The sequence below is a fragment of the Oryctolagus cuniculus genome, chromosome 8, assembly GCF_964237555.1.
Source record: "Oryctolagus cuniculus chromosome 8, mOryCun1.1, whole genome shotgun sequence".
Taxonomy (NCBI): Eukaryota; Metazoa; Chordata; class Mammalia; order Lagomorpha; family Leporidae; genus Oryctolagus; species Oryctolagus cuniculus.
In genome coordinates this window covers 62207475-62231356 of record NC_091439.1, presented here as the reverse complement: position 1 = coordinate 62231356, position 23882 = coordinate 62207475, and the positions used below count along the sequence as shown (strand labels likewise).

At 41.8% G+C, this 23882-nt stretch overlaps 2 protein-coding genes and 2 pseudogenes across 11 annotated transcripts in view; 1 reads left to right on the top strand and 3 right to left on the bottom strand.

The window, feature by feature from the left end:
• SLC9B1 (solute carrier family 9 member B1) overlaps positions 1-18817 on the bottom strand; it is a 157899-nt gene extending 139082 nt beyond the window's left edge. For 9 of the 10 annotated variants that reach the window (XR_011378326.1, XR_011378328.1, XR_011378327.1 and 6 more), the window contains exons 1-4: positions 18684-18817; positions 13428-13504; positions 12427-12495; positions 11307-11442 (exon numbers count right to left, since the gene is read on the bottom strand). Coding sequence is in view for 2 of the 10 variants with exons in the window: in XM_051819537.2 (XP_051675497.2) it covers positions 11307-11442; positions 12427-12495; positions 13428-13504; positions 18684-18765 (364 nt within the window). In the remaining 8 variants the exon portion in view is untranslated. The remainder of the gene's footprint in view (positions 1-11306; positions 11443-12426; positions 12496-13427; positions 13505-18683) is intronic. The other variant, XM_070047787.1, reaches the window with a different exon arrangement.
• Positions 4081-13490, bottom strand: LOC138843520 (large ribosomal subunit protein eL29-like). The gene is made up of 3 exons (XM_070047790.1): positions 13428-13490; positions 12427-12495; positions 4081-5006 (listed from the first exon to the last, which is right to left on the bottom strand). Exon 3 carries the CDS (start codon positions 4972-4974, stop codon positions 4213-4215), a length of 762 nt encoding a protein of 253 aa, XP_069903891.1. The 5' UTR covers positions 4975-5006; positions 12427-12495; positions 13428-13490; the 3' UTR covers positions 4081-4212.
• A 32-nt stretch (positions 18818-18849) lies between the features above and the next one.
• Positions 18850-19075, top strand: LOC103350816 (BBSome-interacting protein 1 pseudogene; annotated as a pseudogene).
• Positions 19076-20506: 1431 nt separating this feature from the next.
• On the bottom strand, positions 20507-23573 carry LOC100345184 (peptidyl-prolyl cis-trans isomerase-like 4; annotated as a pseudogene).
• Between the last annotated feature and the right edge of the window lie 309 nt (positions 23574-23882).

Below are 23882 nucleotides of genomic sequence, written 5' to 3'. Positions count from 1 at the left end.
ATTTATAAACAAAGTAACTGGCAACAGCATGAGGAAAAAGAACAAAGATGATTATTATGAAATTTCTAGGCTAAAAGATATAACATTTTTTATATACTTAAAAACATTTTATATTCTTAAAAAAGGAGGAAAAAATAGGAACAGAATTATCTGATGAGATGATTTTTTTTGCTATTTTAAAAAAATCAATTTATTTAGCTTTTAAGGTAAATAAATTTCATGTATATCATATATACAGATTTAGGAGCATAGTGATACTTGATATATTTTTGACTACAATGCATCTGAGGCACTTAGTAAGCACATGGTTAAAGATTTACTATTATGTTTTTGGTTGAAGTAAGATTTTCTTTTGGCTCTCTAACAATTAGGACTATAGGTAAGCACAAACATTTGCTTAATAAATAAAATTTTGATGCATCTAAATTAATGTTACTTCAGTACAGTACCTAAATACCACAGCTGAGAAATTCTTTTGGGAATAGTTCTACCAAGAACTTTTAGAATACTAGTACAATTTTTTTTTTCTCCTAATGAGAAAGATTCCTTGTTCCTAATAATTCTTTTCAATGTGCCATTCTCAGAGTCCCATTTGGGCACACAATATGACAAAGCAATGTATATGGGACAGCTAGATTTCTTTCCTGGCTTATCTGTGAGAAATTTCAGATTTTAGAAAACATATAGTTCTCTTTTATCTTTAGGACAAACTATAAAAATTTGTTAAAACAGATGTTCCAGGAGCCGGTGTTGTGGTATAGTGGGTCAAAGTGCCACCTGCGATGGTGGCATCCCATATGGGCACCAGTTTGAGTCTTGGCTGCTCTACTTCTGATCCAGCTCCTTGCCAATGTGCCTGAGAAAGCAGCAGAGGATGGCTCAACTTCTGAGCCCATGAATCCTTGTGGGAGACCCAGAAGAAGCTCCAGGCAACTGGCTTAGATCTGGCCCAGCCCTTATAGTTGTGGCCACTTGGGGAGTGAACCAGCAGATGGAAGATTTCTCTCTCTCTCTGTACTCTGCCTTTCAAATAAATAAATCTTCCAAAAAAAAAAGATGCTTTAAAACTTTGTTTAAGGAATCAACCCAGATGTCCATCAACTGTTGACCAGATAAAGAAATTATGAAAAAAAAAGAAAGGCTTCTCTCCCACTCCCCTCTCTCCTCCCTCTCCCTCTCTCCTCCTTCTCCCCCTCCCCCCTCTCCTCGCTTGCTCCTCTCCTCTCTGTCTCTCTCTCTTACACTCTCCTTCTCCCTCTTTTTTCTTCCTCGCCCCTTCTCTCTGGTCTGCTGGGTTTTCCCAATAAACCCCTTCCCTTAAAAAAAATAAATTATGGTATATATATACACTATGGAGTACTAAGCTGTTAAAATAAATGAAATCCTGTCTTTTGCAACAAGATGGATCTAACTGGAAACTGTTATACTTAGTGAAATAAGCCAGTCCCAAAAAGACCAATACCATGTTTTCCCTGATCCGAGGCAACTAATAGAGTACCTGAAATGTAATGTCTTTGAGTAAAATAGACATTTTGAGATTCGATTTGCAGCTTCATAATGACATGATGTTGAGCATCTTTTCATATGCTAACTTGCCGTATATATACCTTATTTTGCAGGGTGTGTGTTCCAGTGTTTCATTGTTAATAGGAGTGTTTTTCTTATTGATGAGTTTGAAGAATTTGTGTGTACACATACATTATGTGTGTATAAAAACTATTTATTTGAAAGAGAGAAGGGGGAGGGGAGATCCTCCAACCACTGTTTTGTTCCCCAAAAGCTCACTACAGCCAGGGATGGGCCAGGCTAAAGCCCCAAACATAATCCAGGTGTACCATGTGGGTGGCAGGGACCCAAGTACTTGAGTCATCAATTGCTGCCTCCCAGAGTGTGCAGGAAGCTGGAATTGGAAGTAGAGCTAGAACTTGCCCAGGTAATCTGATATGGGATATGGGCATTCCAAGAAAATATGCCAAATGCCTGTTCCTCTTTATATATTTTAGTTAATAGTCTTTATCAGATTTGTCTTTTGGAAATACTTTTCTCTCAGTCTGTGGTTTGTTTCTTGAAGCATATTCCAAGGGTCAGCACTGTGGCGCAGCAGTTTAACATCCTGGCCTGAAGCACCGGCATCCCATATGGGCGTGGGTTAGAGTCCCAGCTGCCCCACTTCCAATCCAGCTATCTGCTATGGCCTGGGAAAGCAGCAGAAGATGGCCCAAATCCTTTGGGAGACCTGGAAGAAGCTCCTGGCTCCTGGTTTCGGATCGGCGTAGCTCCAGCCATTGCGGCCACTTGGGAAGTGAACCAGAGGATAGAAGACCTCTCTCTCTCTCTTTCTGCCTTTCCTCTCTCTGTGTAACTGTGACTTTCAAATAAATACATAAATCTTAAAAAAAGAAAGTATATTCCAGATAAGTTTTTAATGTTAACTTATTTTGTGGGGAGCAACTCAGACTAGACTGTTACTGGAATTAAGACTTATTCTATGCATCTGCTCTCCCACAATATGGCGCTGAGAAGGGAGTAACAACTTCTACACAGCTGCCTCTCGCCAACTTGAGTGATGACCTGCAGGAGCTGATCCTGCTCCTGATTGGAGGAGAGCAGCGTACTCGGCGTGTGGGTAGCAGAGTTGGGATTGGCGGAAGAGGACTATAAAGGAGGAGAGAGACAACATGCACCAGGAACATCTATCTGAAGGAACACCTGTGCAGCCCCCGAGAGAGCCGGCTGGCGGTGTGCCGCTCCCCCGCGGAAGTGGGGAAAGTGGCAGGGTGAACCGCCCTTCCACGGAGGTGGAAGGGACGGTAGCCAACCCGGGAAGAACCAGCAGCAAACCCGGGAAGGGCCGAGCAGACAAAAGAACAGCGCAGGGTCCTGTGTTGTTCCTCCACGAAGACGGGGAGCGACATAATGGTGCCGTGACTCGGATATGAAGCCTAGGCAGGTTTTAGTGTCGTTCCTCCACGAAGAGGGGGAGCGACATAATTTCAGTTTATCGATTATTTTTTTCACGGAGTGTGTTCGGTGTTCTATCTAGTCATTGCCATATTCAAGGTCATCTACATTTTATCTTATGCTACTTTATAGAAATTTTGTAGCTTTTGTGCTCTATATTCAGGTCTATGATCCACTTTGAGTAAATTTTTGTGAAAGGTGTAAGGTTTGGGTCTAGATTGATTTTTTTTTAATGTGGATGTCCACTTACTTGATCCAGCACCCTTTGCTGAGAGACTATCTTTGCTGTACTTTATTCCCTTACCCTTTTGTCAAAATCAGCTGATGGAAGTCATATTTATTTAAGTCTATTTCTGGGCTCTCTATTCTGTTCCACTGATCTATTTGTGCAGTCTTTCCCAACATCAGAGTTTTGACATTCATGGTTTTATGTTAAGCTTTGAAATTGTGTAAGTCAGTTCTCTCTGTTCTTCTCCTTCAATATTGCATTAGATATTCTGGGTCTTTTGCTGCCTACATGGACTTTAGAATCAGTCTATTGATATCCATAAGAAAAAACTTTCTGGGATTTTTATTGGAGTTGCATTCGATTTACTGATCACAATAGAAAGAACTGACATCAGACAATATTGGGTCTTTCATGGATACAGAATCTCTATTTAATTTGTTGATTCCTTTCCTCAGATTTTTCTATTTTCCCATATAGATCTTGTGTATATTTATTGTTACTTTCATATCTAAGAATTTCATTTTTTGTGTGGTACTAGTGCAAATGGTATTGTTTTTTAATTTCAAATTATACTTGTTCACTGTGGCACATCTGAAAGCAATAAACCTGTGTATATTACTCTTTTGTCCTGCAACCTTATCATACTCACTTATTATTTGCTGCAGGAGTTTTTTTCCTTGATTCTCAGATTTTTCTATCTAGTTATGTTATCTGTGAAAAGTTTTTTTTTTCCTTCTGAATCTTTTTATTTCTTTTCTCTGATTTACTGTATTGGACATTAATAAGCACAATGTTGAAAAAAGTGGTAAGAGGAGGCATCCTGGTCTTGCACCCAATATTACAGGAAAAGTTTCTTGTTCATTATCATTAAGTATAATGTTAGCTGTAGGTTTTTTTTTTTTTTCTTCCCTGTCTCGGGTTTATTTGTACAAACAGCACAGGAGGACACTAGCCCCACGCAGACAGCAGCCCAGGGGTCACACCAGTCCTTCTGCCCTTGCATTGGCAGGCAAAGGCTGTTACTAGGGAGCCTTTGCGGGGGGCTGGGCACCTTTGGGAGGAGCCTGAGCCGGAACTGGGGCTACAGGTGTGGCCTGGGCCTTGGGCTTGGTTTGGGCCTGAGCCTTGGGTTTGGCTTGGGCCTGGGCCTTGGGCTTGGCTTGGGCCTGAGCCTTGGGCTTGGCTTGGGCCTGGGCCTTGGGCTTGCCTTGGGCCTGAGCTTTGGGCTTGCCTTGGGCCTGAGCTTTGGGTTTGGCTTGGGCCTGGGCCTTGGGCTTGGTTTCAGCCTGGGCTTTGGGCTTGGTTTCAGCCTGGGCCTTGCCTTTGCCCTTGCTCTTGATTTGAGCTTGAGCTTGGGCCTTGATTTGAGCCTTGACCTTGCCCTTGATTTGGGGCTCAGTCTTGGCCTTTGCCTTGGTCTGTGGCCGGGACAGCCTGAGACCCCTAGCAATGCGGGCACGGGCACGCCTTCCAAGCTTGGGGTGGGCAATGTAGGCAAGCCGATCGAGCTTCCGGCTGACACCCTTCGGGATCGTGGGCTTTACTTCCTTAGGCTTGACCAGGGCCTTGATAGCTTCAGCACGCGCAGCCATAGCCTTGGCGTTGTTGGCCTGCATCTTCTTCAGGCCCTTCTTGTTGTGCTTCTTGGCAAAATGCATGTTCCTCAGGAACTTGGGGTCCACCCCTTTCAGAGACTCGTATCTTTGTGATCGCGGTTTCTTGATGCCATTTCTGTGCCATTTTCGGGACTGGTTGTGCGTGGTGTGGTTCTTGGACTTGGCCATGTCTGCACTGTAACCCGCGGCTGCCGAAGCGCCTGGGACCGGAAAGAGAAGAGCAGCTGTAGGGTTTTAATAGACATTACTGAAGTTAAGGAAGTTCTCTCTATTCTTAATTTGCTCTTAGCCTTTTTTTTTTTAAGTCATGAAAAGATGTTGGGTCCTGTCAAATGTCTTTTTTTATATTCATTGATATAATCATGTAATTTTTCATCCTTAGCTCTCATGTGATGGATTATATTCATTGACCTTTGAATGTTGAGCCAACTTTTTTTTTTTTTGGACAGGCAGAGTTAGACAGTGAGAGAGAGAGAGAGACAAAGAGAAAGGTCTTCCTTTCTGTTGGTTCACACCCTAAATGGCCGCTGAGGCTGGCGTGTGCTGCGCCAATCTGAAGCCAGGAGCCAGGTGCTTCCTACTGGTCCCCCATGCAGGTGCGGGGCCCAAGCACTTGGGCCATCCTCCACCGCCTTCTTGGGCCACAGCAGAGAGCTGGACTGGAAGAGGAGCAACCGGGACAGAATCTAGTGCCCCAACTGGGACTAGAACCTGGGGTGCCGGTGCCGCAGGTGGAGGATTAGCCAAGTGAGCTGTGGCGCTGGCCTCTAACTTTGTTTTTTAAAATGAATTAATTGAAAAGGAGAGAAGAAGGAAGGGAAAGATAGGGAGGAAAGCAGAGATTTTCTGCCCACTGGTTCACTCTCCAGATGGCCACAGTGGCCAGGACTGGCCCAGACTGAAGCCAAGAGCTTCATCTGGTTCTCCCATGTGGGTGGCAGGGGCCCAAGTACTTGGGCCATCCTCCATTGCTTTTCCCAGGCAAGTAGCAGGGAGTTAGATAGGAAGTGGAACAACCAGCATTTGAACTGGTACCCAAATGGTATTACAGGAGGCAGTTTTACCCACTAAGCCACAATCCAAGCTCCTATTTTGGTATTTTTCAGCTCATTTTGTTATTATTTCTGATTTAAACCATTTGTTATTTGAGAGCTCACATTTGTAATTTCCATTCTTTTAAATTTGCTGAGGCACATCTGATGGCTCAGAATATGGTCTAGCTTGGTGAATGCTTCAAGTAAGCTTAGAAAGAATCTGTATTCAGCCATTGTTGGATGAAGCATTCCACAAATGTCAATTGTATCCAGATGATTGATGGTACTGTTGAGTTCAACTATATATATATTTTTTTTTAAGGTTGAGAAAAGTTCATTTTTGAGGAATACTTTTTTTTGCTTTTGTTTAATAAATATAAATTTCCAAAGTACAACTTTTGGATTATAGCAGTCCCCCCGCCCCATAACCTCCCTACCACCACAAACCATCCCATCTCCCACTCCCTCTCCCATCCCATTCTTCATTAAGATTCATTTTTTTTTGACAGGCAGAGTAGACAGTGAGAGAGAGACAGACAGAGAGAAATGTCCTCCTTTTTGCCGTTGGTTCATGCTCCAATGGCCGCCGCGGCCGGCGGGCACGGCCGGCGCATCGCGTTGATCTGAAGCCAGAGCCAGGTGCTTCTCCTGGTCTCCCATGGGGTGCAGGGCCCAAGCACTCGGGCCATCCTCCACTGCACCCCCTGGCCACAGCAGAGAGCTGGCCTGGAAGAGGGGCAACCGGGACAGAATCCGGCGCCCCGACCGGGACTAGAACCCGGTGTGCTGGCGCCACAAGGCGGAGGATTAGCCTAGTGAGCCACGGCGCCGGCCAAGATTCATTTTTAATTATCTTTATATACATAAGATCAACTTAGTACATACTAAGATTTCAACTGTTTGTACCCACACAGACACACAAAGTATACAGTACTGTTTGAAGACTAGTTTTACCATTAATTCTCATAGTAAAACACATTAAGTGCAGAGGTCCTACATGGGGAGCAGGTGCACAGTGACTCCTGTTGTTGATTTAACAATTGACACTCTTATTTATGACATCAGTAATCACTTGAGGCTCTTGTCAGGAGCTGCCAAGGCTATGGAAGCCTCTTGAGTTTACCAACTCCGATCTTATTTAGACAAGGCCATAGTCAAAGTGGAAGTTCTCTCCTCCCTTCAGAGAAAGGTACCTCCTTCTTTGATGGCCTGTTCTTTCCACTGGGATCTTACTCACAGAGATCTTTCATTTAGGTTATTTATTTATTTATTTATTTTTTGCCACAGTGTCTTGGCTTTCCATGCCTGAGAAACTCTCATGGGCTATTTAGTCAGATCTAAATGCCTTAAGGGCTGATTCTGAGGCCAGAGTGCTGTTTAGAGCACCTGCTAGTCTATGAGTCTGCTGTGTATCCTGCTTCCCATGTTGGATCGTTTGCTCCTTTTTAATTCTATCAGAGTTCAACTATCTTTTTACTGAATTTCTGCCTGCCAGATCTGTCTATTCTGATACAAGGAGGCTGAAGTTTCCAACCAGAAAATCTATTTCTCTTCACAGTTTTGTAAGTTTTTGACTCATGTATTTTGATGCTGTCTTACTAGGTATCATATACATTACAGATTGCCATGAGTTTTCCGAAAATTAACCTCTTTTATCACTATGTAATGATCCTCTTAATCCCCAGTAACTTTCAAGGTTCAGAAATCTACTTTGTCTAAAATTAATATAGCTACTTCACATTTCTTTTTATTAATGTTAGGATGGTATATCTTTCCATATCCCTTTATCAATATGTGATTTGTATAATCTATAACTAGGTCTTGTTTTTTGTTCTACTCTGACATATATTTGATTTTCTGAAGTTTGACTAGGATATGCCTACATGTAGACCTTTCACTTGTTTGTTTTACATTTATCCTGTTGGGTGTTCTGTGAGTCCCTGAACTTTTGATGTGGTATCTCACATTCATTTGGGGATATTAGTCATTATTGATTCACATATGTTTTAAGTTCATTTCTGCTTCTCTTCCAATTCATGTAAGTTCTACCTTTTGTAGCTGTTCCACAGGTTTCGGATATTCTATTAATTTTTCAGCTTTTTTCTCTCTTTGTTTTCAGGTTTGGAATTTGTTATTGACTTATTCTTAATCTCAGAGACATTTTCGGCTATGTTCTTTCCATTAATGAACCCATCCAAAGGCATGCTGCTTTTCTGTGTTTTTAATCTTTAGCATTTTTTTCTTCTTACAATTTCTCTCTGTGCACAATATCTATATGTTATCATGTTGTCTACTTCTACCAGCTTAGCATATTAACCATAGTCTGATAATTTTAACATCCATAGTCTGTTATAGGTGGATTTTTCTTTTTTCCTTTTAATATATCTTCTAAATTTTAATTGGAAGGTGGGCATAATCTACTGAGTAAAAGGGCCTTTGCTAAGCAAACTTATAGTAATATTTTTGTAGGGAAGGGTGTGTGTGTGGGGGGTATTCTATAGTGCATGACTAGGTCCTATGCCCAAGGACTGTGAAATTCAGTACAGGATGGCCAGAGCAGGCTGGAGTTAATTCCTTCCTCCTGTGTAGAAGACCAGAGAGGCCTGGAACTAGGTATTTTCCTTCCCCTAGGTTGGTTAGGCTCTTGTAAAATTCCTGTAGGTTTGACTCTGGTGAATGGTTTCTCTTGAGGGCTGGCCTTGTTAAGCACATAATGCCATGCTCTCTTTCACAGTGACTACTACCTCCCTCTGCTAGTTGGCTCCAGGGAGGGTAAAACATAAAACTGTGGACCTCCCCATCCCACAATGGGGCCTCTCCTGGAGTTTTTGACTCCAGATTTGTTCAGAATGAGTTTCAGCCAACTTGCAATTACAACTCAGATTGTACTACTCAGTCACTCATTCCCACAGGAGTTTCTAATCCTTTAAGTGAGAAGCCTCTCTGTCCACCTGTCTTTCTCCAAAATTTTAGGAGGGTCATTTGCTCTATGACCTGTTTCTCTCAAGGATTTAAGAAACATTCAATTTTCACCCTTTATTTGTTGTCAGGGCAGAGTAATGACTTCTAAGCTCCTTACATGTGGGACTAGAAATCAGAACTCTCCAGAATATTATTTTTGAATCATAAATTTCCAAAGACTGCTAACTTTATAAAGCTGGTAATAAAATTTTGAGAAATTCTGGCCCATTAAAATAATTTTCCTGAAGAAACTGCAGCCTGACCACAGGTGAAAACCTTTGGTGACCAATATATTTCCTTCTCACCCTTTGGCCCTGGCCCTACTCCTAACATCCACACTATAGAAACTGCCTACTAAGTAGACAGGAGCATAGGAACATACATGTTAGATCCATGTGCAGAAAATCTATTTCCAAAGAAGTCTAATCTCTTACGAAATATGAGGATCACTGAAGTTCAGAGAAAAAGTTAGATTCAGGGGGCCAGCGCGATGGCTCACTTGGTTAATCCATCACCTGCGGCGCCCCATATGGGCACCAGGTTCTAGTCCCGGTCGCTCCTCTTCCAGTCCAGCTCTCTGCTGTGGCCCTGGAAGGGCAGTGGAGGATGGCCCAAATGTTTGGGTGCCTGCACCACATGGGAGACCAGGAGGAAGCACCTGGCTCCTGGCTTCAGATTGGCGTAGCTCTGGCCATAGCAGCCATTTGGGGGGTGAACCAATGGAAGGAGGACCTTTCTCTCTGTCTCTCTCTCTCTCTCACTGTCTAACACTATCTGTCAAATAAAAAAAGAAAGATTCAGGGCCTTCAAGATAGTATTGATTTTAAGGGCCGGCGCCGCGGCTCACTAGGCTAATCCTCTGCCTAGCGGCGCCGGCACACCGGGTTCTAGTCCCGGTCGGGGTGCCGGATTCTGTCCCGGTTGCCCCTCTTCCAGGCCAGCCCTCTGCTGTGGCCAGGGAGTGCAGTGGAGGATGGCCCAGGTGCTTGGGCCCTGCACCCCATGGGAGACCAGGAAAAGCACCTGGCTCCTGGCTCCTGCCATCGGATCAGCGCGGTGCGCCGGCCACAGCGCGCCGGCCGCGGCGGCCATTGGAGGGTGAACCAACGGCAAAGGAAGACCTTTCTCTCTGTCTCTCTCTCTCACTGTCCACTCTGCCTGTCAAAAAATAAATAAATAAATAAAATAAAAAGATAGTATTGATTTTAAAAAAGATTTATTTATTTATTTGAAAGTCAGAGTCACAGAGAGAGGGAGGGAGAGGGAGAGAGTTCTTCTATCTGCTGGTTCATCCCCAGATGGCCATAACCCAGTGCAAAGCCAGGCCAAAACCAGGAGCCCAGAGCTTCATCCAAATCTTCCACATGGGTGGCAGGTGCCCAAATACTTGAGCCATCCTCTGCTGCCTTTCTGAGGCGATTAGCAGGGAGCTGGATTGGAAGAGGGGTAGACTGGACATGAACTGGCACCCATATGAAATTCTGGAGTTGCAGGCAGTTTTACTCACTCTGCTACAACCCTGGCTCCTCAAAATAATATTGTACACTAACTAAAAACTAATCTTTACTGATGAAAAATCAATGAGTAAAATTTGCTTTCAAAAGTTTGAAGTTAGAAAGAAGCAAATAAGAAAATACAATTTAATTAAAAACAAAATTGAGTATTTTAGAAAATGTTACTTATCCTTCATCATATTTAGTTTTGTTCTCTACAGGCTTGATACTTCTTGAGGTCAAAATATCGTTCTCTTTCTTAAGTTTAATCAAATAGAATAATTATTATTAAACAAGGAAACATACAAAAATATTTAGTGACAATGAAAGGATTTAAAATTTTCATGAGATTGGGCCAGTGCAGGAGCGTAGTGGGTAAAGTCGCCGCCTGCAGTGCCCACATGCCATGTGGGCACCAGTTTGAGCCCTGGTTGTTAAACTTTTGATATAGCTCCCTGTTTGTACACCTGGGAAAGCAGTGGAAGATGACCCAAGTCCTTGGGCCTCTGCACCCATGTGGGAGATCCAGATGAAGTTTCTGGCTCCTGGCTTCAGCAAGACCCAGTTCTGGCTGTTGCAGCCAATTGGGGAGTGAACCAGTGGATGAAAGACCTTTCTCTCTCTTTGTCTCTCCCTTCCTCCCTCACTCTCTGTAACTCTGCCTTTCAAATAAATAAAATAAACCTTTAAAAAAATTTTCATGGGAAAGCAACTTTATAGAACTCTTTGCATGGCTGCTGCTGTTTTACAATTTTAGGCCTAATTTTAATAAGAAGCTGCATATGGCCAGGAGGTCAAAGTTCTTACTACTTTAAAAATAAGTGTCAAGGTGGGTTGTAAATAATAATCTTTAATTTATGCTGCTTCTAATCCCAAAAATTTAACATAAAAAGGCATGCAAAGATGAAACTATAGACTTTTTAAAGCATTATTTTGCTTTTGCTTTTGAAAAGTTCAAGGGAATATTTACTTTGTCCATACAGATTCCATTTAGATTTCTTATTTCACATACCATTTGTAATAAATTTATTCAATGTTCCTTTTAGAGGACTAGGAATGTGCATTCTCATTTTCTTCTGTGATTTTGTTTCCTCTGTTTTTGACAGGATAGTTTCTTCGTATACATTACTGTTAGGATCACTGAGGATCTGAAGTAAAACAAGGAGATTTTTTAAAAGTGTACTAAAATCACTAAATCTCATAACTAAACTCATATTATACTGTTAACATGGAGGATTTCACATTCATGATCTATACTGGCAGGAATTTGGGGTGTTACAGCAGTACAGTTTGCATGGTACCTTGATTTAGCGTTTTACAGGCTGCAGTCTCCATCATTTTCATTTATCATTTATTGTAGTATAATGCACTGTTGAAAGTTCATGGAAAAGTGGAATTAAGAGATCAGTTTATTTTGATGTAAAAATTTATGAAACCCATGCACAGTTTTTCATGATATGCATTTTCCAAGAAATCCTGAAGATATTTTGGATAATGAATAGTGTGACATAGTAGTTATGTGTTCAGTATGGATCCCAAAGATTATTCACCAAAGCAACCTAAATGGCAGACCTGATTTCATTTCATATGAAAACTTAAATAACTGAAGGAAAAATAAGAAAAACAGGTCAAGTCTTCAGAAATTCAAGCATGCTTTCACTAATATTCTTGATAATACATTTAGATAGTTTATGGGTATATCTCATTCTTCCAGGCCTTAGAATGGTAGTCAGTTTACTTACAAAACTGTTCAATTGGAAGAAAAAAAGAAATTGATGAATTGTGAGAATTTGTGAGTATTTTTTTTTGGATTGTGAGAATATTGAGAAGTTTCTCCCAATGCAAAAAACAATTACAACTTATAACAACAAAAATCTGGGGTAGATTTAATTCTGGAATAGGTATCTCCAAATCCTGTGCCTCCACACACCAATATTTTGAGTGTACTGATAAAATTATGAGTACAGTTGGAGAGAGAACATCGCACTGATATAGGAAATAAAACAAAGATTACAGTGCACTGACAGATTAAGGCAGGGAAAAGTTAACACTTAGTAACCAGGGAGATAGAGAAACCATAGCAGATGGTGGCTAAAAATAATTTAACTCTTTAAAGTCAAAGTTTTTCAAACCTGATCATAACTGAGCGGTTGGAGTGCTGCTGTAGAGGCTTCTGAAAATTCTGTTACTGTATAAAAGGGCTAAAGACACAATGACAAAATTTTATTAGGGTGGATGAAAGGTAATACACAATAAACATGTTAAGTTTTATTATTTCAGAATTTTCAATAAGTTGACAGATTAAAATGGAGTCTTCACAGCTAAATAAGTAGTTGGAGGTAATGCTGAATATTTAAAATACTTTTAAAAGGGACTTTATTGGCCCTTAAGAACTGTATAAATCTCTATTTTTTAAAAAATAAGCAATTTGTATTTCTAAATATAAGCACCTATTATTAGCAAAAACTAAACCAACAAATGGTTTACTGACTTATTTTAAACACTTACAAAAAAATGCGGTTCCTCAAATACACAGAACATTTTAATAAATTTGGAGTTGTCTTTACATCTTTGTATCTATTAGTTTAAATGACCACGTTTTTTCTAGACACACCGAAAACTAATAAGCAATGTTTCTCTTATTCCTAACATCTGACTATATTAGCTATAAAATACTCTGCATTCAACATTTTTATATCTGTTCCATCCTTCGTACTCATATCAAAACTCATTAAAACTGGCTATTTCAAATTACTTCTTTACATTTTTAAGACATATAACAGGAAACTAACAGCAAATATTACAAATGAATTACAAGATCAGATGGATTTTAATTTTCTCTCTGTCTCTTATCTGCTAGTTCACTCTCTAAATGCCTACAATAGCCATGGCTGTCCTGACTGAAGCCAGGGGCAGAGTACTCAATCTGTCTCCAACACGAGTGGCAGGAACCCAACTACAGGAACCATCACATGCTGACTCCCAAGTTCTCCAGAAACTGGAGCCAGAATCAAACCCAGGCACTTGATACAGGATGTGGATGTCTTGACTGGTGTCTTAACCACTGGTCCAAGTGCCCACTCCCAGACTGGTTTTTATATCATATATTACATTAGAGTTTTAAGACTTTTACCTCAGTGGATGTAGATGTTACAAAGTCTTTATTATCCAAAGATTCAGTTTTTGATTCTGTGGTGTGCATGCTAAGATCTAGAAGAAAAATAATTTGTAAGTAAAAAAACAAAAACAAAAACAGGATGACACATCCACATGAAAACAAATATGGTTATGTGACATTAATGTTTATTTTTATCATAAAGCTTTATCAGTCAATCAGATAAGGTTACAGCAAAAACAGCTCCAAATATTCATTTTAAAAGTTATTAACCCAAACCATGTGCATGTTTTCAAATTATCATATAGTAATTTTTTTTAAATTTTTTTTATTTGACAGGTAGAATTATAGACAGTGAGAGAGACAGAAAGGTCTTCCATTCGTTGGTTCACTCCCCAAATGGCCGCCAAAGCCGGCGCTGCACTGATCTGAAGCCAGGAGCCAGGTGTCAGGTGCCTGTTCCTGGTCTCCCATGTGGGTGCAGGAGCCCAAACACTTGGGCCATCCTCCACTGCCCTCCCAGGGCCATAGCAGAGAGCTGGACTGGAAGAGGAGTGACCGGGACTAGAACCCAGCACCCATATGGGATGCTGGCACCGCAGGCGGAGGATTAACCAAGTGAGCCACAGCGCCAGCCCCATCATATAGGAATTTAATATATCCAATAGTTCATAATAATGAGCAAAGTTTCAAAAGAAAATATCAGAAACTGTAGTCCTTTTATTTTGTGGACAGAACTAGAATTCTGAGATATTTTCTACCACTGATTTTCTCTATCTTCAATCACATTCCTGAATGAGACTTCAAAAGATTTTAAATGAAATACGAAGGTTGGACAGCTATTGGTACTAGATATACTTCCCTGCCATAAGAAATTATTATTTCAAATAATCAGCATAATGATGCAAGTTAAGGAAGTAGAAAAGTAAGAACAAACCAAAGACCAATTTAATATAATAAAAGAAATAACAAAGATCAGAGCAGAAAGAAATGAAGAAAAAATATGTAAAACCTCAAGGAAAGGCCGGCGCCGCGGCTCACTTGGTCAATCCTCCACCTGCGGCGCCGGCACCCCAGGTTCTAGTCCCGGTTGGGGCGCCAGATTCTGTCCCGGTTGCTCCTCTTCCAGTCCAGCTCTCTGCTGTGGCCCAGGAAGGCAGTGGAGGATGGCCCAAGTGCTTGGGCCCTGCACCTGCGTGGGAAACCAGGAGGAAGCACCGTGGCGGCCATTTGGGGGGTGAACCAACGGAAAAGGAAGATCTTTCTCTCTCTCTCTCACTGTCTAACTCTGCCTATCAAAAAAAAAAAAAAAAAATCAAGGAAAAACAGTAGTTTTTGAAAAGATAAACAAAAGTGACATACTTACAGCTAGACTAACCAAAAAAGAAAAAGTCCAAATAAAATCACAGAAGTTACAAGTAGACATTAAAGCTAATACCACAGAAATAGAAAGGATTATTAGTGATTATTACGAATAACTGTATGTCAACAAATTGGAAAATCTAGAAGAAATGGATATATTTCCAGATACTCCAAATTTTAACCATAAAGAAAGAAAAACCTGCACAGACTAGTAACATGAATGAGGCTGTATCAGTCATAAAAGTCTGCAAAGAAAAGCCTAAGACTGACTGTTTCACTGCTAAATTCTAGCAGTTTTTTTTTTTAAGATTTTATTTTTTATTTGAGAGGTGGTTACAGACAGAAAGAGGGAGAGACAGAGAGAAAAGTCTTCCATCTGCTGGTTTACTTCCCAAATGGCTGCAATGGATGGAGCTGGATGGATAAAACTCCAGGAGTCAGGAGGTTCAAATAGCACATGGTTGCTAGGGCCCAGGCACTTATGCCATCTTCTACTGCTTTCCCAGGCCATATCAGAGAGCTGGATCTGAAGAGCACCTGGGATACAAACCAGCACCCATATGGAATGCCAGTGCTATAGGCAGTGGCTTAGCCTATTGCACCACAGTGCCAGCTGCTCTAGAAAAATTTTAAAAAAAGAACCCATACTTATTCTCTATCCCCTGAAATTTTAAGAATGTTTCCAAATTTATTATATGAGGCTAGTATCACTGGACAATACTCATCAATCAAAGCAAACTATAGACCAACGCCCATGATATAAAAGTCCTCCAAAAAAAAAAAAAAAAAACAACAAAAAACATGCACACTGAATCCAACAGAACATCAAAAAGACCATACACCACAATCAAATGGGATTATCCCAAAGATACAAGGATGGCTCAACACATGTAAATTAATAAGTGAAAAACATTACATAGGTGGCCAGTGTTGTGGCACAGCAGGTTAGGCTGCCACCTATGACACCGGGATCCCATGTGGATGTTCCACTTCTGATCCACCTCCCTGCATATTTTCCTGGGAAAGCAGCAGAAGATGGCCCAACTACTTCAGCCCCAGCTACCCACATGGGAGTTCCAGGCTCCTGGCTTTGGTTTGACTCAGCTCTGGCAGTGGCAGCCACAAAGTAAAAGACAGAAAACATATGATCACTTCAATATATATGGAAAAGTACTAGATAAATTATGTATAGAAGATATGTGTCTCAATATAGTAAAAGCTATCCACAAAAAACTACAGCCAAGATAATAAATACTGAATGAGAAAAAGCTGAAAGGTTTCCTTTAAGATTTGAAATAATAGGAGGATGTCCATTTTTTACCACTCTTACTAAATGTGGTAATGGGGGGCCGGCGCTGTGGCACAGTGGGTTAAAAGCCCAGCCTGCAACGGCGGCATTCCATATGGGCACCGGTTCGAGTCCCAGCTGCTCCTCTTCCGATCCAGCTCTCTGCTATGGCCTGGGAAAGCAGCATAAGATGGTCCAAGTCCTTGGGCCCCTGCACCCACATGGGAGACCTGGAAGAAGCTCCTGGCTCCTGGCTTTGGATCAGCTCAGCTCTGGCTGTTGCAGTCATTTGGGGAGTGAACCAGCAGAATGGAAGACCTCTCTCTCTCTGGCTCTACATCTCTCTGTAACTCTGTCTTTCAAACACACAAACAAAAAATGTGGTAATGGGAGTGTTAGCCTGAGCAATCAGCTAAGAAGAAAAAAAAAAGGCACGCAAGCAGGAAGAGTGAAAGTCAGGTCAAATTATACTTGTTTGCATATGACAACTTTGTATGTAGGAAAATTTAAAGACTCCAACAAAAAATTTAGAATTGAGAAATTCAGTAAAGCTGCAGGTTACAAAAAACAACATAAAAAATCAGTTGTGATGGAGCCTGTGTTGTGGTTTAATAGGTGAAGCCACTGCCTGCAATACTGGCATCTCATCTTGGCACTGGTTCAAGTCTCACTCAATTTTTTTTTTTTTTAGATTTATTTTTTCCATGATAGGCAGAGTTAGAGAGAGAGAGAGAGAGAGAGAGAGAGAGAGAGAGAGAGAGAAAGAGGTCCTCCATACACTGGTTTACTACCCAAACGGCCACAATGGCTGAAGCTTGGCTGAGCCGAAGCCAGGAGCCTGGAGCTTCTTTCAGGTCTCCCACATGGGTGCAAGGGCCTAAGGACCTGGTCCATCTTCTACTGCCTTCCCAGGCCATACCACCAAGCTGGATCGGAATTGAAGCAGCTGAGACTCGAACTGGTGCCCATATGGGATGCTGCACTGCAGGTGGTGGCTTTACCTGCTATATCAAAGCGCTGGCCCCACTTCTGATCCACTTCTGATCTAGCTCCCTGCTGATGTGCCTGGGAAAAGAAGTGGAGGACAGCCCAAGTCCTTGGGACCTTGCACCTGTGTGGGAAACCTGGATGAAGTTCCTGGCTCCTGGCTTCAGCCTGGCCCAGCTCAGGCCATTCAGGGAGTGAACCAGTGGATGGAAGATTTCTCTCTCTCTTTGTCCCTCTGTCCCTCCATAACTCTGCCTTTCAAATAAACAAAATAAATCTTAAAAAATCAGTTGCATGTCTTTTTTCCTTTAAGATCTATTTATTTATTTGAAAGGCAGAGTTACAGAGACGCTAGGAAAATAGAGGTGAGTGGGAACAGAGAAACAAACCAGAGTTAGATGGAAGGAATAAGTTTTGGTGTCCTATAGCACAGTAGGATAACTATAGTTTATAACAACTTGTTAAATATTTTATAAAGAACTGGAGAAAGCCAGTGCCGCAGCTCACTAGGCTAATCCTCCGCCTTGTGGCACCGGCACACCGGGTTCTAGTCCCGGTCAGGGCGCCGGATTCTGTCCCGGCTGCCCCTCTTCCAGGCCAGCTCTCTGCTGTGGCCAGGGAGTGCAGTGGAGGATGGCCCCAAGTACTTGGGCCCTGCACCCCATGGGAGACCAGGAGAAGTACCTGGCTCCTGCCATCGGATCAGCGCAGTGCGCCAGCCCGCAGTGCGCTGGCCGCGGCGGCCACTGGAGGGAGAACCAACGGCAAAGGAAGACCTTTCTCTCTGTCTCTCTTTCTCTCACTATCCACTCTGCCTGTCAAAAAAAAAAAAAAAAAAAAAAAAAAAGAACTGGAGAAGAGGAGTTCTAGGATTCTAAACACAAAGGCACCATAAATGCCTGAGGAAAGAGGTTGGTGCTGTGCTGTAGCGGGTAAAGCCACCACCTACAGTGCCAACATCCCATATGGGTGCTGGTTCATGTCCTGGCTGCTCCACTTCCAATACAGCTCCTTGCAAATGTGTCTGGGAAAGCAGTGGAAGGATGGCCTGAGTCCCTGGGCCTCTGTTCCCATGTGTGAGATCCAGAAGAAGCTCCAGGCCTCTGGCTTTGGATTGCCTCAGCTCTGGCTGTTGTGGCCATTTGGGGAGTAAACCAGCAGTTGGAAAACCTCTCTTTCTGTCTCTCTCTCTGTAACTCTTTCAAGTAAATAAAATAAATCTTTTTTAAAAAGTCTGCAGAGATGGAAATGTTAATTACCCTGACCTGATCACTGCACATCATATATATGTATCACACTGCCACACAGTTCACCATAAACATGTCCTAGTATTATGTATCAATTAAAGATAAATTGTAAAAGAAAAAAATAAATATGATCAACTACATTAATACTTCCATCTATAGTTACTGGTACATGTTAGCTGTTCATAAGGTTCACATGAAAGATCTGTAGGTCCAATATTTAAAGATATCTATCTATAAGGTTTTCTTTTGAAGAATGAACTAGAACTTCATTACAAGAGTAACAACATCTGGGAATTTTTATCTTAAAATATCTGTTATTTCTACCTTCTCTGTGATCCAGCTATGACTGTAGGAAGAATAGCCTTATTTTATATTTTTTTCGAATCTCACCATTATCCTGGGCAACAGATGAACTGTCCAGGAAGGGATGCATCTTTCCTTCTGAAGGCTTGAAGTGAGAATGCTCAGTCATCTTGGTAATATCAGATTGGATGCCTGAAGCTGCAGGAAAAAAGACTGGAACTTTCAGGAAAAAACTGTATCCAACAATTCCAATATGCCAGAAGTAAAGTCAACATTCCAGGAAGTTCTTCCAAAACAAGGGCAGTTATCTATGGAAGATGTAATCACAATGGTGCTATTAGTTCAGGATAGGTAAACCCAAACTTCTGCCCTTAAAATCTTTGATTCTGGAAAAGCTGGAGAAAATGCAGCTAGCAGGATAGGATGTAATTCACCAACAAGAAATAGCAGAGAAAGAACAATGGCAAATAACACAGTAATAACTAATAATTTAGGGAATACTCACCCCAGGCTATCTGCTATTTAACAATAACTAGAAAATCTGGATCTGAATGCTAAAAGAAATATTTGTTGATAAACCTGATATTCATAGAAATACAAAAATGTTCAAGACTGAGGAAACCTGTATTGGTGAATTTAAACACTGGTTTATACTGAACAGTTAATGCTGAAGCAAATTTTATGTTTTTTTTTTTGTTTTTTTTTTTTTTTTCACTTAAAGTATGGTTTTAAAATTGCAATCATTGGGCCGGCACTGTGGTGCAGTGGGTTAACGCCCTGGCCTAAAGTGCCAGCATCCCATGTGGGTGCCGGTTCTAGTCCCAGCTGCTCCTCTTCCAATCCAGCTCTTTGCTATGGCCTGGGAAAGCAGCAGAATATGGCCCAAAACTTCAGGCCCCTGCAACCACGTGGGAGACCCGGAAGAGGCTCCTGGCTTCGAATCAGCACAGCTCCAGCTGTTGTGGCCATCTGGGGAGTGAACCAGCAGACGGAAGATTTCTCTCTCTCTGCCTCTCCTCTCTGTGTAACTCTGACTTTCAAATAAATAAATAAACCTTTAAAAAAATTACAACTCATAATTCACCATTCCTGTTGGCTATCGGTTTTATAAGGTACCATTCTTAGCACAAGTGACTAAATGCAACTTTTTTTATACAGAGGACAATCTCAGGGTTTTACATTACCTAAATTAAAGTATTTATGTTAGAAATTTAAGAGCTTTTTTTTAAAAAACAATTTTGTGCGCCACATCATGTTTATACTATTTTGCCTAACCAGGGTGAACAGTAATGATCTAAAGGTGATAAAACTGTTTCTTAAACAAATTTGACTCTTTTATTTTTTTAACTTTTATTTAATGAATATAAATTCCCAAAGTACAGCCATTTAAATGGCTCCCCCCCATAACTTCCCTCCCACCTACAACCCTCCCCTTTCCCGCTACCTCTCCCATTCCATTCATATCAAGATTCATTTTCAATTATCTTTATATACAGAAGATTAATTTAGCATATATTAAGTGAAGATTTCAACAGTTCGCACCCACACAGACACACAAAGTGAAAAATACTGTTTGAGCACTAGTTATAGCTTTAAATCACAATGTACAACACATTAAGGACAGAGATCCTACATGAGGAGTAAGTACACAGTGACTCCTGTTGTTCACTTAACAAATTGACACTCTTGTTTATGGCATCAGTAATCACCCTAGGCTCTTGTCATGAGCTGCTAAGGCTATGGAAGCCCCCTGAGTTCACTGACTCTGATCATATTTAGACAAGGCCATGGTCAAAGTGGAAGTTCTCTCCTCCCTTCAGAGAAAGGTACCTCCTTCTTTGATGACCCATTCTTTCCACTGGGATCTCATTCGCGGATATCTTTCATTTAGGTTGTTGTTGTTGTTTTTTTGTTTTTTTTTTTTTTTGCCACAGTGTCTTGGCTTTCCATGCCTGAAATACTCCCATGGGCTTTTCAGCCGGATCCACATGCCTTAAGGGCTGATTCTGAGGCCAGAGTGCTGTTTAGGACATCTGCCATTCTATGAGTCTGCTGTGTATCCCACTTCCCATGTTGGATCGTTCTCTCCCTTTTTTATTCTATCAGTTAGTATTAGCAGACACTAGTCTTGTTTACGTGATCCCTTTGATACTTAATCCTATGAGATTCTTCTTTAGATTTCTTTGAACTTCTGCTTTGGTCTCTCTTTTTTTTTTAAAGATATTTTATTTATTTGAAAGACAGAGTTACAGAGAGAGGTAGAGCCAGAGAGAGAGGTTAGTCTTCCATTGCTCGTTCACTCCCCAAATAGCTGCGATGACCAAAGCTGAGTTGATCCAAAGGGAGGAGGAGCCAGGAGCTTCTTCCAGGTCTCCCACGTGGGTGCAGGAGCCCAAGGATTTGGGCCATCTTCTCTATTTTTAACTCCTTTCTCTTTCATAAGAATCAGTTTGGTATTTGGGTTTGTGACTATTACTATAGTGGCCATCCCTTTGTCAAGATTGGCTGCAACTTTGGTTCTGAGGTTGGTCTTTCTTTTCACTCTTTTGTTTTTCTCAACAGCTTTCCTCTTCTTCATGGTGACCAAATCCCATCTCCCTGCAGATATTCTGGTTAATATTTTTGACAGGCATGTAGTCTCACATTCTTTCTATTCAGATCTGTGCCAGGTTTTGTTCTTGTGTTTTCTACTTGTGTGTGAGTGACTTGACTTTCTCTTCTGCCTCCTCATCTAGTATCAGATTGAATTTTGCATCCTGTTTGGGTTCTACTTTATCTTTCAGAACCAAATTAGAGCAATTATCCTGTTCCTTTTCATACTCATTGAAATCACTCTTAGCGTATTTCCCACCTTTTCAAATTCAATAAAAGCATAACAAAGGGACTCCCCTGTCTTCCAATCTTGGATAACCTTACAACTTCTTATTGGCCCAAATCCTGAGAATATTATTTCCAGATCTTCATCTGTGGTCACTGTTACTGGAGAAATGCAGGGTTCTTGTCTTCGCGCAAGAAAGAATTCAGGGGTGAGACAGAGAGTAGTGGGAGGTAAAATAGCAAGGTTTATTAGGGAAGGGACATCCATAAGGATGGATGGGCACCTCTCCAGACAGAGCCTGAGAGAGTGCCCAGTTGCTCGGACTAGGGGTGGGGAGGAAGGAGCGAGGTTACATGGTTGAGTAGAGAGATTACACCTGACCAGGCCAGGTGGGCAGCTCAGCAGAGAGGCAGAGGGCTGAGCACGCAGTCCAGTTGATGCCAGGGGTTTTTAAGGAGATGGGTCTTGCTTCCCCACCTCTGCTCCTCTTGGAACAAAGGGCTTTTTGGATGTAAATAGAAAAACTTCTATCTGAGTTTTCCCTTGAAGGTACATTTCCTCCTGAAACAAAGGACTTTATGGATGCAAATGTTAAGAAGCTCCTCACTGAGTTTTCCCTTGAAGGTATCAGCCAGGAGGAAGGGTGAGCAGGACCCCCTAGAGAATAGGGATCCGGAGCAGGGTATTTGAAATGCAGATACTGGGCTTCATCTGGGAGATTGTGAAAGATTTGTCAGGCAGAAGGGGTGGGGACCCCCCACCTGGCAGGTTATCAGGTAGAAGGGGGCAGGGCAGGATGCGAATACCAGACTGCCCCTGAAACATTGTGAGGATGACTTTGAGATGCAGATGCATATGCTGGACATACGGCCTGCCACACACACATAAGCTCATATCTAACTTCTTACCTAACAGTCACTGGATTCAATTTCCAAACAAACAGCACATTTTCTGGAGGTTTAATATCTGTGTCATGTAGGTCTCCCACCATCTCTGGGAAGAATAGCTTGAGTTTTGGCCTCTTTTTCTTCATTCATTTCTTGTACTTCTTCAGCTGATCTTCCTTTAAAATCATCAATTTCTGGGCCGGCGCCGCGGCTCAATAGGCTAATCCTCTGCCTTGCACTGGTACACCGGGTTTTAGTCCCGGTTGGGGCGCCAGATTCTGTCCCGGTTGCCCCTCTTCCAGGCCAGCTCTCTGCTGTGGCCAGGGAGTGCAGTGGAGGATGGCCCAAGTCCTTGGGCCCTGCACCCCTTGGGAGACCAGGATGAGTACCTGGCTCTTGTCATCGGATCAGCGCGGCGCGCTGGCCGCGGTGGCCATTGGAGGGTGAACCAACGGCAAAAGGTAGACCTTTTTCTCTGTCTCTCACTGTCCACTCTGCCTGTCAAAAATTAAAATAAAAAAAATAAAAAAAATCATTAATTTCTTCATCTGCTCCTATTTTGACCACTATCTAACTGTTCCTTTGTGGGTTCTGGTAATTGATCAGGAATAAATCAGGAGGGTCATCAAATGGATAATTTAAAAGCACTGAATGATTTATCCGGATGTCTGAATATGGTACAAAGTGCTTGTCAACGACGGCTTCATTAATTTTCTTAACTATGTCCATGCCTTCCGTCATTTTGCCAAACACTGTGTGAACACCAACAAGGTAATCTAGATTTTCTCCTGTAATAATAAGAAACGGAGATCCATGCTGATCACTGCCATTGTTCCCCATGAACACAGTTCTTTTCTTCTTGTGTTTAATTCTTGCACTTCTTCTACTTCAAAAAAAGCTTGCTTGATCACCATATAGTTGACCAAAAATAGACTCTTCTCCATGACCAGTGGCTGTATGATCACCAGTCTGTATGATAAAATCCCTCTGTACATTGCGATTAAGGAAATAATTATAATATTTTATTTTGCACAACTTCAAAAAATTCAAGCAGGCTGTGGGGGAATCTTGAATATTAGGTTTCAGTTGTGTTTCTTGCATGCACTTCTGGGCATGGCCGCTCCTTGTTGTACAGGTCAATGACAACATCGCCCTGGTGCTGGCTGAGAATAATTTTTTTTCTAACACTAATCATTTTGATAATCTAATTTAAGAATGATCAAGGGGCCAGCGCTGTGGTGTAGCAGGTAAAGCCAGCGCCTGCAGTGCCAGCATCCCATCTGGTCACCAATTCAAGTACTGGCTGCTCTACATCTGATCCAGCTCTCTGTTATGGCCTGGGAAAGCAGTAAAAGGTGGTCCAAGTCCTTGGACTCTTGCACCCACGTGGGAGACCTGGAAGAAGCTCCTAGCTCCTGACTTTGGATCAGCCCAGCTCCCACTGTTGGGGTCATTCAGGGAGTGAATCAGTGGGTGGAAGACCTCTTTCTCTCTCTGCAACTCTGCCTTTCAGGTAATAAATAAATAAATCTTTAGAAAAAAAAATAATGATCAAAGCTACTTTGTATCTTACAGAAAGTT